A 12,247-nucleotide genomic window follows, 5' to 3' on the forward strand; every position below is an offset into this window, starting at 1 on the left:
GCCTGCTCTGCCATTCATTATGATAATAGCTGATCATCCAACTCAGTAACCTGTTTCTGCTTTTCCCCATAGCCTTTGACCCCTTTAGCCCCAAGAGCCATATCTATCTCCTTCTTAAAAACATGCAATATTTTAGCCTTAACTGCATTTTGTGGTGGGGAATTCCACAGGCTCACCAATCCCTGGCTGAAGAAATTTCTCCTCATCTCAGTCCTAAATGGTTTACCCCATATCGTCAGACTGTGTGCCCTGGTTCTGCATACATCACCAATGGGAACATCCATCCTGCATCTACCCTGTATAATTCTGTGAGAATTTTCGAGATTTCTATGAGATCCTCCCTCATTCTCTTCTAAAAGCGAATATAATCCTAAACAACTCAATCTCTCCTCATATGCCCGTCCTGTCATTCCAGGAATCAGTCTGGTAGACCTTCACTGCACTCCATCTACTGTAAGAACATCCTTCCTCAGAGAAGAAGACCCAAACTGTACACAAGATTCCAGGCATGGTCTCACCAAGGACTAATTGCACTACTGTTATTTATAATGGCACAACTTGCCCCAAGTAACATTTCTCATCCTCCTCCAAATGCCATCCTATTAGAGTCTGTGAATGGGATTTTATGAAAGGCAAATAAAAATATTTGAATGACTGTAGACAGAATTGCACTTTAGCTTGTAGACCATACAATAGCCCAAGTATAACATTTGATCCACTCCGATTATACGATAAACATACATTTGCATCTAATGTTTCTGTTCATTATAATAAACCATTCATCATCAATAATAGAAACACCAGTAGTTTGTGTGTAAGTCACATCATAAACTATATCACTCTGGATGGCACGGGCTTTTGGTGAGTCCCTGAGGGTTTGGAAACAACAAAATTCGATAGAAATTGAAAGCTCTTAAATGTTCTGTCAATAGACTTACAATTATCAGCATTTTGGCGACAACCAGCTTAGTCTGATAACAGCATTTTATATCTGTTATAACTGACACGGGTCTTGGGGGGGGGGGGGGGGGGGGGTAGAGATGACCAACTATTGCAGAATATGAGCTCCCCCTATAAGGGAGCAGGAGAACCTCAACTAAGGCCATGTGCCCTTGTGTAATAAGAGTCTGCCAGTCAGGCGCCAACTAGAGAAGACCCAGTAGGGAATTACTGGAGCTGTACTTAATAGTTAACATGTTAAATAAGTTTTATTTTTCTCTACTAATCGGTGTGGACTCCTTTTGTTGCCCCGTACAAAAATATCCCAATTCGCAGGATGCCCCCTAAGCAAACTGTTTCAGAAGCAACTATCACATAAACCTCTTGCGTTATACAATTGTATTGTATTAACAGAACAACTCAATAAGCTTGCAATCCCTTGGAATAAAATATATCCTGTCATGTAATTCACAAAAACAGCAATGCATCTGAAGATTCAGCATAGGATACAATTATCTGCTTTTCAACACTTTCTGGTGCTTCTCCCACATCCAGTGGAGCTGCTCATTATTCAGCTATTCCTCACCAAGTAATAAGCAGTTTGGGTTTGATATATGCAATATGTTGCATTAATATGTATTTTTAAAAACCTTGTTTATTTGAATTTGTTTTTTGTTAAAGAATGGGGGTTCCTTCTGTTCTCTAAGGACATAAGGACTTGCAAAAGGAGAGTTCCCATGTAACACACACTTAGAATAACAACTTGCATTTATTTGGCATCTTTACCATGGTAAAATTACACTCCGTCCCTTTACAACTGATGCAAACTCGTGAGTCATCCAGGGTTGGTTGTCAACCTTGATCTGTTAATACAGTGCTGATAAGCCAGAGCAGGTACAGCTGTAAGCAGTGGCATTGGGGCCAAGCATAAAATACATCTTTGCACTACTGCCACCTCAATCCATTCTCTGTTCTTTTCTTGCCATGTTGCATACTGATATCCATCCCATGAGATCTTATACTTAAAGGGAGGAAGGGTTCCTCATCCTACCCAGCCCATCAGTCTCAGTCGATGAAATAAGCTGACCATCTCAGTTCAGTCTGTTAATCTTTCACCTTTGGTGCCAAAATATAATTTCCTGGCCTTGCTGAGTGCAACTCTAGTTTGGAAATCCTGCAGGTGACTGCTGTGAAGAACTTGTTAAATGCTTGTCTGCTTTGTGTTTCACTTTTCATTCCCTGTCCCTGCAACATTTGATTTGATTGATTTGATTTGATTTATTGTCACATGTACCGAAGTACAGTGAAAAGTATTTTCCTGCCGCTGAGGAACGTACACACTACGTACATAGTAGACACAAGAATAATCAACAGGGAACATTGACAAATGGTACATCGACAAACAGTGATTGGTTACAGTGCGGGACAAGGGGCCAAACAAAGTAAATACATGAGCAAGAGCAGCATAGGGCATCGTAAATAGTGTTCTTACAGTGAACAGATCAGTCCGAGGGGGAGTCGTTGAGGAGTCTAGTAGCTGTGGGGAAGAAGCTGTTCCTATGTCTGGATGTGCGGGTCTTCAGACTTCTGTACCTTCTGCCTGATGGAAGGGTCTGGAAGAAGGCAATGACTGGGTGGGAGGGGTCTCTGATAATGATTCATTTTAAACTGCAGACCTTGGTCAACTTGGTCAAACTGAAAACACCCCTGGTCTAATGCTGGTTCCCCCCTGCAGCCTGCTTCAGGAAAGCATGCAAGACCCAGGAGACCCGAGCTATTAACTCTCCTGTGGATAAACTAATCTTGTGGTACTACCAGTACCACATCTGGCTAGGTATGGAAGATAATCTGAGGCTGGACATTCTCTTTGGCGTGTGTGTGTGTGTGTGTGTGTGTGTGTGTGTGTGTCACTCCTCTGCAGGGTTTTCCACTTAGCAGGGTTTGTGGGTGGACTGGGCTGGTTTAACTCAGTTGGCTGGACAATTGGTTTGTGATGCAGAGCGAGGCCAGCAGCGCGGGTTCAATTCCTGTACCGGCTGGTCCCGCCTTCTTAACCTTGCCCTTAGCCTGAGGTGTGGAGATCCTCAGGTTAAATCACAATCAGTCAGCTCTACCCCTCAAAGGGAAAAACAGCCAATAGTCATCTGGAACTATGGAAACTTTACTTTATCAGGATTGAGAAACAGGATTATTATAAATCAATCCAATTCCAAATATCTATGGAGTCTTCACATAACAAAGTGACAGGAAGATCCATTTGTGCACATTCACATAACAAGCAAATCCTATCCTTCCCCTCATCCCAACCTGCTTATCAAGGTTCACAGCAGCCAATAACTGAGGGGCAGGGGCGGGGGAAACAATTCAGTCAATGTGGGTCTGGAGAGGGGGATGGGAGAGGCAGTGAATGCAACATTTGCTGCTGCTCTTGAACCAGTGGCTGCGCAACTTTATTGGTGCTGTCTGTATTAATCACTTTTCGGCCATTCGAGCCTGCACCACCATTCAATATGATCATAGCTGGTCATGCAAATTCAGTATCCCACTCCCGCTTTCTCTCCATACTCCTTGATCCCTTTAGCCGTAAGGGCCACGTGCAGCCACCTCTTGAATGTATCCAACAAACTGGCTCCAACAGTTTTCTGTGGTGGAGAATTCCACAAGTTCACAACTCTCTGAGAGAAGACGTTCTTTCTCGTCTCAGTCGTGAATGGCTTACCTCTTATTCTTAGGCTGTGGCCCCTAGTTCTGGACGTTCCCAACATCAGGAACATTATTCCCGCATCTAGCCTGTCCAGTCCCATCAGGATTTTATGTCTCTCTGAGATCTCCTCTCATTCTTCTAACCTCCAGCGAGTACAAGCCTAGTTGATCCAGTCTTTCTTCAGATGTCAATCCTGCTATCCTGGTGAACCTTCGCTAGACACCCTCAATAGCAAGAATGGCCTTCCTCAAACTAGGAGACCAAAACTGCACACAATACTCAAGGTGTGGCCTCACCAAGGCCCTGTTTAACTGCAGCAAGACATCCTGCTCCTTTGCTCAAATCATCTGGCTATGAAGGCCAGCATGCCATTAGCTTTCCTCACAGCCTGCTGGACTTACATGGACTCCTTCAGCCACTGTTCCACCATGACACCTAGGTATCATTGCACTTCCCCTTTTCCTAAACTTCTACCATTCAGATAATAATCTGCCTTCCTGTTATTGCCATCAAAGTGGATAACCTCACATTTGCACACTATATTGCATTTTCCAAGTATTTGCCCACTCGGCCAGCCTGTCCAAGTCACCCTGCAGTCCCTTTGCATCCTACCCACAGCACACAATGCCACCCAGCTTAGTGCCGTTATAGTCCTGTCCCTTGGGGTAGGGTTGCTAACTCAATTTGAACTTTCTCCTGGAGGTGTCACCGCATGAACGCCTGCCTTTTACCACCCCACCTACCTGCCATTGAACACCCAACATGTCCATACCTCTGGTGCCCACCTTCCCAAGTCATTCAGAAGACAACCCTAACTCAATTCCTGGATGTAGCAGTGTTGTTGACCATTGCTCTTATTAAGAGCTCCAAGTTTATAAGAAAAGTAACCTTTGCTGCCAAAACATCTGCACCAAACATGTATGCATGCACTTGACCTTGCTGCAATATTTCAATAAAAAGCTGTGTATGTTGCACTGTAATCAGTTTCAGCTACAACACACCCTAACAGCACATATAGAAACTGGTTCAGTGTCTTCTCATCTCTCTTCTGTACAAGCACAAAGAAGATCCTTACCGGTTGGTGGTTTTAGCATCGGTGGTGGGATCAATGGTACGATGATGGGGACATTCCCGTGATCCTTCGATCCAGCTGGAGTTTCCAACAGCCCGTTTCCTGCAGTCATTCCTGGAAAGCTTGAATTGGAGTTTGATGGCGAAGTAATAACACTGTCTTCAGATAATTTTAGTTTTGGCAAGGAGTTTTCTACAAATAGCGTGGAGAGAAAAAATAAACATTATTAAACATTTATGTTCAAGGTCTAATGTTCAGCTGTGAATCTAAACTAAAGTTTTGCCTCGGTGGGAATGGTCAGCTATCGCACCAGCAGCTTCTAAAATGTCATATGAAGGATTAATTTTACTGAGTGTTTTATCATTATAGGCCATTTGAATTGATAAATGACCTCGGAGTCTTCAATTAGCTTTATATTATTTTAATTCAATGGCTGAAATTACCAGGAACTGTAAGTAAAGGATGGGATCTGCAAATATTATTGCTTCCAAATATTCCCTTCTCACAGCACTGTCTGGAGCTAGGTGTAAATGAAGGCAGCACGGTGGCACAGTGGTTAGCACTGCTGCCTCAAAGCGCCAGGGACCCGGTTTCAATTCCGACCTTGAGTGACTGACTGTATGGAGTTTGTCATATTCTCCCCGAGCCTGCGTTGGTTTTCTCAGGGTGCTCTGGTTACATCCCACAGTCCAAGGATAGAATCATAGAATAGAATCCCGACAGTGCAAGAGGCCATTCGGCCCATTGAGTCTGCACCAACTCTCTGAAAAACTACCCCACTCGGGCCCCTTGCCCACTTCATTATTTCCTATTTTATAAAAGTGGCTCTAATTTTAAAGTATTTTTCTGCTGCAATGCACATTGGGACATCCCGAGATTGGGATATGACGGCCAATATATGTAAGTTATTTTTTGTTCCTGTAGTATTACAGGTTCTACAATTCTTGTCTTCAGAATGAGTTCTGGAATCTCAGAAAATATTAAACCGAGCAAACAGCAGGCCAGCATTTTTATTCTGAAAGGAATTCAGGCCTGTTGCCACAACAAGCTGTATTGTAGTGCTATTCAATGGTGCTGTGGTATTTAGGGCGGCAAGGTAGCACAGCGTCAGGGACCCGGGTTCAATTCCCGGCTCGGGTCACTGTCTGTGCAGAGTCTGCATGTTCTCCCAGCGTCTGCGTGGATTTCCTCCGGGTGCTCCAATTTCCTCCCACAAGTCCCAAAAAGACACACTTGTTAGGTGAATTGGACATTATGAATTCTCCCTCAGTGTATTCGAACAGGCACCGGAATGTGGCGACTAGGTCATTTTCACAATATCTTCATTGCAGTGTTAATGTAAGCCTACTTGTGACACTAATAAATATGATTGATATTATTATTAGTAACCCTGCACAGAAAACGTAACAGCAATCTGGGTCAGCTAGCAGTCACACACTAGACAGTATCGGATATATCTGCTGCAGTGCATTCGTTTTGGATAGAGAGACCTCTAATGATATGCAGTAACAGTGTATGTAACAAGTGTGTAGCAAGTTTATATAGCCTCCGACCAACAGGTGTCGTGCAAGATATGATTAAAAGATCCACAATTTGGTTAGCAATAATTTGGTTTACCCACAGTTTATTCAACATTAGATAACTAGTCTTGAACTAGATGTCCTGTCGTACACAGATTCATTTATTATCATAGTACGTGAACATAACATGGCACAAGCAGTGATTTGAATGGCACAGTCGTCAAACGAAGAAGAAACATTGCAACAAGAAAAACGTGGTTCTTGAAATGGAAAGTCTGAACGCTCCAGGACAGCTTCAACTTACTGGTAATGTGAATGGAAATTGGCGCACTTTTACTCAGCACTTCACGCTGTATGTCTCAGCTATCAGTCTGCAGGTACAGCCGGACTAGAGAAAAGTTGTGTTACTGCTCATGGTAGCAGGACTGCAGGTGATTGAAATATATAATACATTCGCGTATGAGCAAGAGGAACACAGTAAAGAATTTTATGCCGTGAACAAAAAATTTGATGAGCATTGTACACCTAAGAAAAATGAAACATATGAAAGGTTCATTTTTCAAATGCGCACCAGAAGACTGGCGACTCATTCGATAGTTTTCTTACTGACATTAAGATAAAAGCGCAGACATGCAACTTCGTGACTCTGAAATCCTCCATAGACATGCATGGCAAACGTACAGTGGTAGCAGATGCATTAGCCAGAGCTCCAACAACACACAATGTCAGCTCTACTGGAGAAGATCTACAGGCTCACATAGACATGGTCACTGATGCATTGCCAGAATCAGACGCAAAGTCGCAATGGATTGTCGAAGAGACAGGAATAATTGAGGTGTTGCAGATGGTAATACAAAACCTTAACAATGGTTGGCCTTAACGGAGAGCCAGAAATTGGGGGAGGTGCCGCTTTTGCAATGCTCCGCCCCCTCGAAAACTGCATACTCGCAGAGTACACCGCGCGCCATTGGGACGTCCTCAGGACGTCACCTGAGGCCCTCCCATGATGCTCCGCCCTCAATGGGCCGAGTTCCCGACGGGGGTGGAACACTTATCCTTTCTATTTTTGTGAACCCGGCATGGCGGCTGCGGACTGAGTCCAGCACCACGACAATCGGGGGGGGGGGGGGGGGGGGGGGGGGGGGGGGCATTCCGTGGGCAGGAGGGTTTTGGCGGGGGCTTGGGGCACTGGTGGTGGTGGGGGGGGCATTCCGTGGGCAGGAGGGTTTTGGCGGGGGCTTGGGGCACTGGTGGTGGTGGTGGGGGGGGGGGGCGGGGTTGTTCTGTGGGTGGCGTGGCTGATCACAGGGGGGCAGATTTTGGCAGGCCGGATCCATGCGCGGCCGGTGCCATGTTGCACGGCCTGGCTGCTGCAGGCCGCCGCCCTGTGCTTGCGTGGCCACAGACCTGGCAATTCTCCGGCCATATCCACAGGTAAAGCTGGGGGTTTTACACTGCGTGCTTGCTAGCCCCCCAACGGTCCAGCTTTTGCGCCATTTCTTCAGGTATAAAACGCCACTATTCCCACGCCAGCGTCAGCACTTAGTCTTCAAACCCAACCCACTGTTACTCATATCATGTGTATTGTTTACAGAAAGTATGTGTCGTATGTTTTAAAAATCTCAAGGAAAGGGGATGCACTGATATGCAGTAACAGTGTATATAACAAGTGTATATAGAAGTGTATACAGCCTCCGATCACTAGGTGTCATGCAAGAGGAACAGGACACTGGAATCGGACAGAGTCAGTCTTGATCAGAGTTACAGAAGCTGCTAGTAGCGTGGTTAAAAGATACGCAGTTTGGTTAGCAATAATTTAGTTTACCCACAGTTTATTCAACATTAAATAACTAGATGCTGTGTTGTACACCAATTCCGTCATTATCATAGTCCACCAACATAAATTAAATGAAATGAAAATCGCTTATTGTCACAAGTAGGCTTCAATGAAGTTACTGTGAAAAGCCCCTAGTCGCCACATTCCGGCGCCTGTCCGAGGAGGCTGGTACGGGAATCGAACCGTGCTGCTGGCCTGCTTGGTCTGCTTTAAAAGCCAGCGATTTAGCCAAGTGAGCTAAACCAGCCCCATAACAAGACCTACTGACATTAAATTGATGGCACGTGACATGGGAAAACCAGCTACCTCACCTCTTGGCACATGGCAATACATTCATTCATTTTTAGGATGTGTATTGTTAACACCACGACTTATTAGCCAACCCTAATTGCCCCTTTCCACCTTCTTGAGCCGCTACAGTCTATGTATTGTCGAAACGCCGACTGTCAGGAAGTTCGAGAATTTTGACCCAACAAAATTAAAAGAACAATGATCTTGTTCCAAGTCAAGATGATGTGTGATTTAACCCTCATCCTGAAAGGGTGTTCCTTCTTCTAGATTCCTCAGCCATTCCTCTAACCTATGAAGCCCTTCATAATCTTGTAAGTTTCAATAAGATCCCCTCTGATTCTTTTCAACATCAGAGAACAAAGAGCTAATTTAATCAGCCACTCATCATAGGACAACACTCTTATCTCAGGAACCAATCTAGTGGACCTTCACTATGCTGCCTCGATGCAAGAATATCCTTCCTTAAATATGAAGACCAACATTGCACAGTATTCTATTTGCTTGCTCACCAAGGTCCTGTACATTGCAGCAAGACTTCTTTATTCTTGTACTCCAATCCTCTTTCAACAAAGACTAACATGCCGTTTGCCTTCCTAATTGCTTGCTGTACCTGTATGTTAATATTTTTTCATCCTTTGTGCGACTGCACCCAAATCTCTGAGCATCAACATTCACGCGTTTCACACCTTGTAAAAAAATGTTCTGCTTTTCTATTCTTCTGACAAATGTGAATAACTCTCTCCTCTCCCCATTAAACTTCACCTGCAAACTTGTTGCCCACGTACTTAAGCTGTCCATGGATGGGATCTGCACTCCCTCCCCCCCTGTGGTGAATGCTGCAGCAGTGGAGATGGCCCACCAGCGACTGAGGGTGACTCCTCCAGTCCTTCCGCTGTCAAGGGGGTTTCCCATTGTTCGTAACCTCCGCTGCTGGGGATTTCGCAGTGGGAAGTCGCCATTGGCAGGACCAGAAGATCACCCCGGCAGGAACGGCCAGTAATGTCCATTATAGATCACACCTAGCTGTGTATCGTCAACAAATTTAGATACATTTCTCCCCTGTTCATCTAGTTCATTACTATAGATTGGAACTAGCCGAGGCACCAACATTGATACCTACGGCATTTCACCATCTGCCAACTTGAAAATGCCACATTTACCGCTACTCTTTGCTTCCTGTCCATTAACCAATCCTCCATCCAGCTTAATACTTAACCCCCAACTCCATGAGCCAATGGGCGGGATTCTCCGTAGCCCGACGCCGAAATCGGGAACGGCGATCGGGCGGAGAATGGCCAGTTTGATGTTAGGTCGTGATGCTCCGCCTCCTCAAAATCGACGTCAAGCGCGGTGTGTGTAGTCGCAACCCCGTGGAATGACATCAGTGGGCCTCGATGGCCCGAGTTCCCAAGGGCACGGGACACATGTGGTCTCAGCGGTTGCGACCTGGCGTGGCGCCTGCAGAGGGAGAGAGAGGGCGTGCGGACAGTGTCAAGCACCACCCACTCGGCCGAGATCCGTGCCACTGGCCGGGGGGGGGGGGTTCTTCTGCCAGGGCTGGGGGTAGTGGAGGGGGGGGGTGGTCAGGAGGTGGGCTGTTGGGACGGGGCGGGAGGGTACGTGGTCCATTACAGCCAGTGGCATCTTTTCCAGCACGATCGGCGTGTGTGTGGGTGGGGACCGTACGCCCGCGGCTGCAGGCCTGGCAGCCCTGTGCATGTGCAGCACGATTCTCCAACCGTTTTCCGCGCGTTCCGGGGGTGTTTCATGCAGCCGGGGCTAGCCCTTCACCGGTAACGGATTCGGTGAGGGTTTGCACCGATTTTCCTGTCGTGAAACACCACGGATCCTCCGTTGCCATCGGCACTTAGTCTCAGGAACGGAGAATCCAGCCCCTTATCTTTTATATGGCACCTTATTGAATATCTTTTGGAAATGAAAGTATACTACATCTACTGGTTCCCCTGTATCTACCCGACCAATGACATCCTCAAAAATTTGAATAGATTTGTCAAATAGAATGCCCCTTTAGTAAAAGCATGTTGACTTATTCTAATTATACTCTGCCTTTCTAAGTGAATTGTAATAGATTACAATACTTCCCAATGAATAATGTTATCAATGAATGATAACTGGCCTGCAGTTCCCGGTTTTCTCTCTCCCTCCTTTCTTGAAAGGTTTGCTAACTTCCAATCCAAGGGAGGCAGTTGCATAGTGGTATTGGTGGGCCATTTGGGCCTGAATCGATGGCAATAGAAGAGTGAGGGAAGATACTAGGCCTTGACCACAGATTGTGGTCCAATACGTTCTGCTGCTATTAATGGTCCATGGTGCCTCCTGCTTGTGGTTCTTGAAGAGCAGGATATTTGGGTGATTGGAACTGTGACAAAAGTAAAGAAATCCAAACATTAATAACTGATGGATGTGTTACAGACAGGTGAGGAAAGATAAACTGAAAGCCACAATTGCCTTTCCTTCTGTCCGTATTCAGTGTCGCTGGTTTTTAAATGGTAGACGTGTGAGTTTCTAAACCCCCATTAGCGTGTAGCCAATAAAAAACGTTCCAGGCGCAGACTTTGTGAGTTTAAGCAAAGAGGACTACTTAGTCACACACTCAACCCAAAATACTTAATTCACACACATACTCAGGAAAGATACATGAAAAGAAGGTAATGCATGTTACATGTATTAAATCATAAGAATGGTTAACAGTTCATGCTTCTTTGTGAGCCCAATGACGAAAGTAGCTTTTCTTCTCTCTTGAATAAGAGTTCTGATAATTTCAGATGGCTGGGGGTTGAATATCAGAATTATTTAAAAGGGAAGAATGTTCAGCAGGTCATCAAGTTAGGCTGCCGCATCACAAGGCCACATTTCTTTGCAGGTGAGATCACAGCTTTGGAATCAGGCTAGGAGGCTTTTTAAGAGAATGTTAAGAACCTTTTTCTACAGCTGTTGTCTTGTTGGTGTTATGCTGCTGGCTGCTCCCAGGTCTATTTTCACTTTTGGGACAAAAGGATTTCAATGTCGGAGAACCAGTTTCAATCACATTGTCAACTGCCAATGATCTAAATAGGAAAGAGATGGTGGTTTTCACACTTAGCTTGTGGATTACTGGTCCCGTTGGCTTTTCTTTGTTGCATTGCAAACTTGGAGGTGTGGAGTCGAGAGGTCCATTGATTCTGTTGTCCACAGCAAGCTTTGAACAGTGGCAGGCATGAATTCTACAAGAGCGTGCTGTAAGGCATGAATATTCAAGGAGGGGGGCTCACCCAGTATCATTCAATTCGGAACGTCCCAGAAGCATAAGTGTCCGTGTCGAAGTTGAAAAAAAATCACCTGCACCCCCCCCCCCCCCCCCCCCCCCCCCCCCCGCCCCCCGGCAGCCACTTCAACAGTTCATCAGTGTCCCATTTCTAAATAAATGAAGGCAGTTTCCAAAGCTTGTGTACAAGCACTGTCCTTGCTTAAAGTTATGAAGATGACTTGCCTTTTACTGAGCATGATGCCTGGAAGTTGATACCACAATTGTGGCATTCAGGTAACAAAAGCAAGATGCAAGAACAGTTTAATTACGGTGATGGTCATGCAAGCTCCAAAATGAAATCACCGCCACAAATTGCTGGATGTCCTGCGCCATTCACCATTAGCCTCATGGAAATAGCTGCTCGCCTGAAACTTCCTTCTGTCAAGAAATTGCCGCATTTGAGCTGTAAATACAAGTTGATCTCATCTCAGAAAGATAGGGCTGTTACTCAATAGTGAAAGTAGCCTTTCAAAGATGCGGGCCACGATTCTCCGATTTGGTTCTCCCCACTACCGCTGTCAGAGTGAACGGAGAATTTGGCATTCAGCCGAAACTTCATTGACTGCAGTGGAACCGG

At 45.5% G+C, this 12,247-nt stretch overlaps 1 protein-coding gene across 8 annotated transcripts in view; it reads right to left on the reverse strand.

The window, feature by feature from the left end:
• Positions 1 to 12,247, reverse strand: part of sobpa (sine oculis binding protein homolog (Drosophila) a) — a 383,474-nt gene that overhangs the window by 208,933 nt on the left and 162,294 nt on the right. For all 8 annotated transcript variants that reach the window (XM_038799231.1, XM_038799230.1, XM_038799229.1 and 5 more), the window contains one exon: positions 4,719 to 4,907. In XM_038799231.1, coding sequence (XP_038655159.1) covers positions 4,719 to 4,827 — 109 coding nt within the window. In that variant the 5' untranslated portion in view covers positions 4,828 to 4,907. The remainder of the gene's footprint in view (positions 1 to 4,718; positions 4,908 to 12,247) is intronic.

This window comes from Scyliorhinus canicula, chromosome 6 (genome assembly GCF_902713615.1).
Source record: "Scyliorhinus canicula chromosome 6, sScyCan1.1, whole genome shotgun sequence".
Lineage (NCBI taxonomy): Eukaryota > Metazoa > Chordata > Chondrichthyes > Carcharhiniformes > Scyliorhinidae > Scyliorhinus > Scyliorhinus canicula.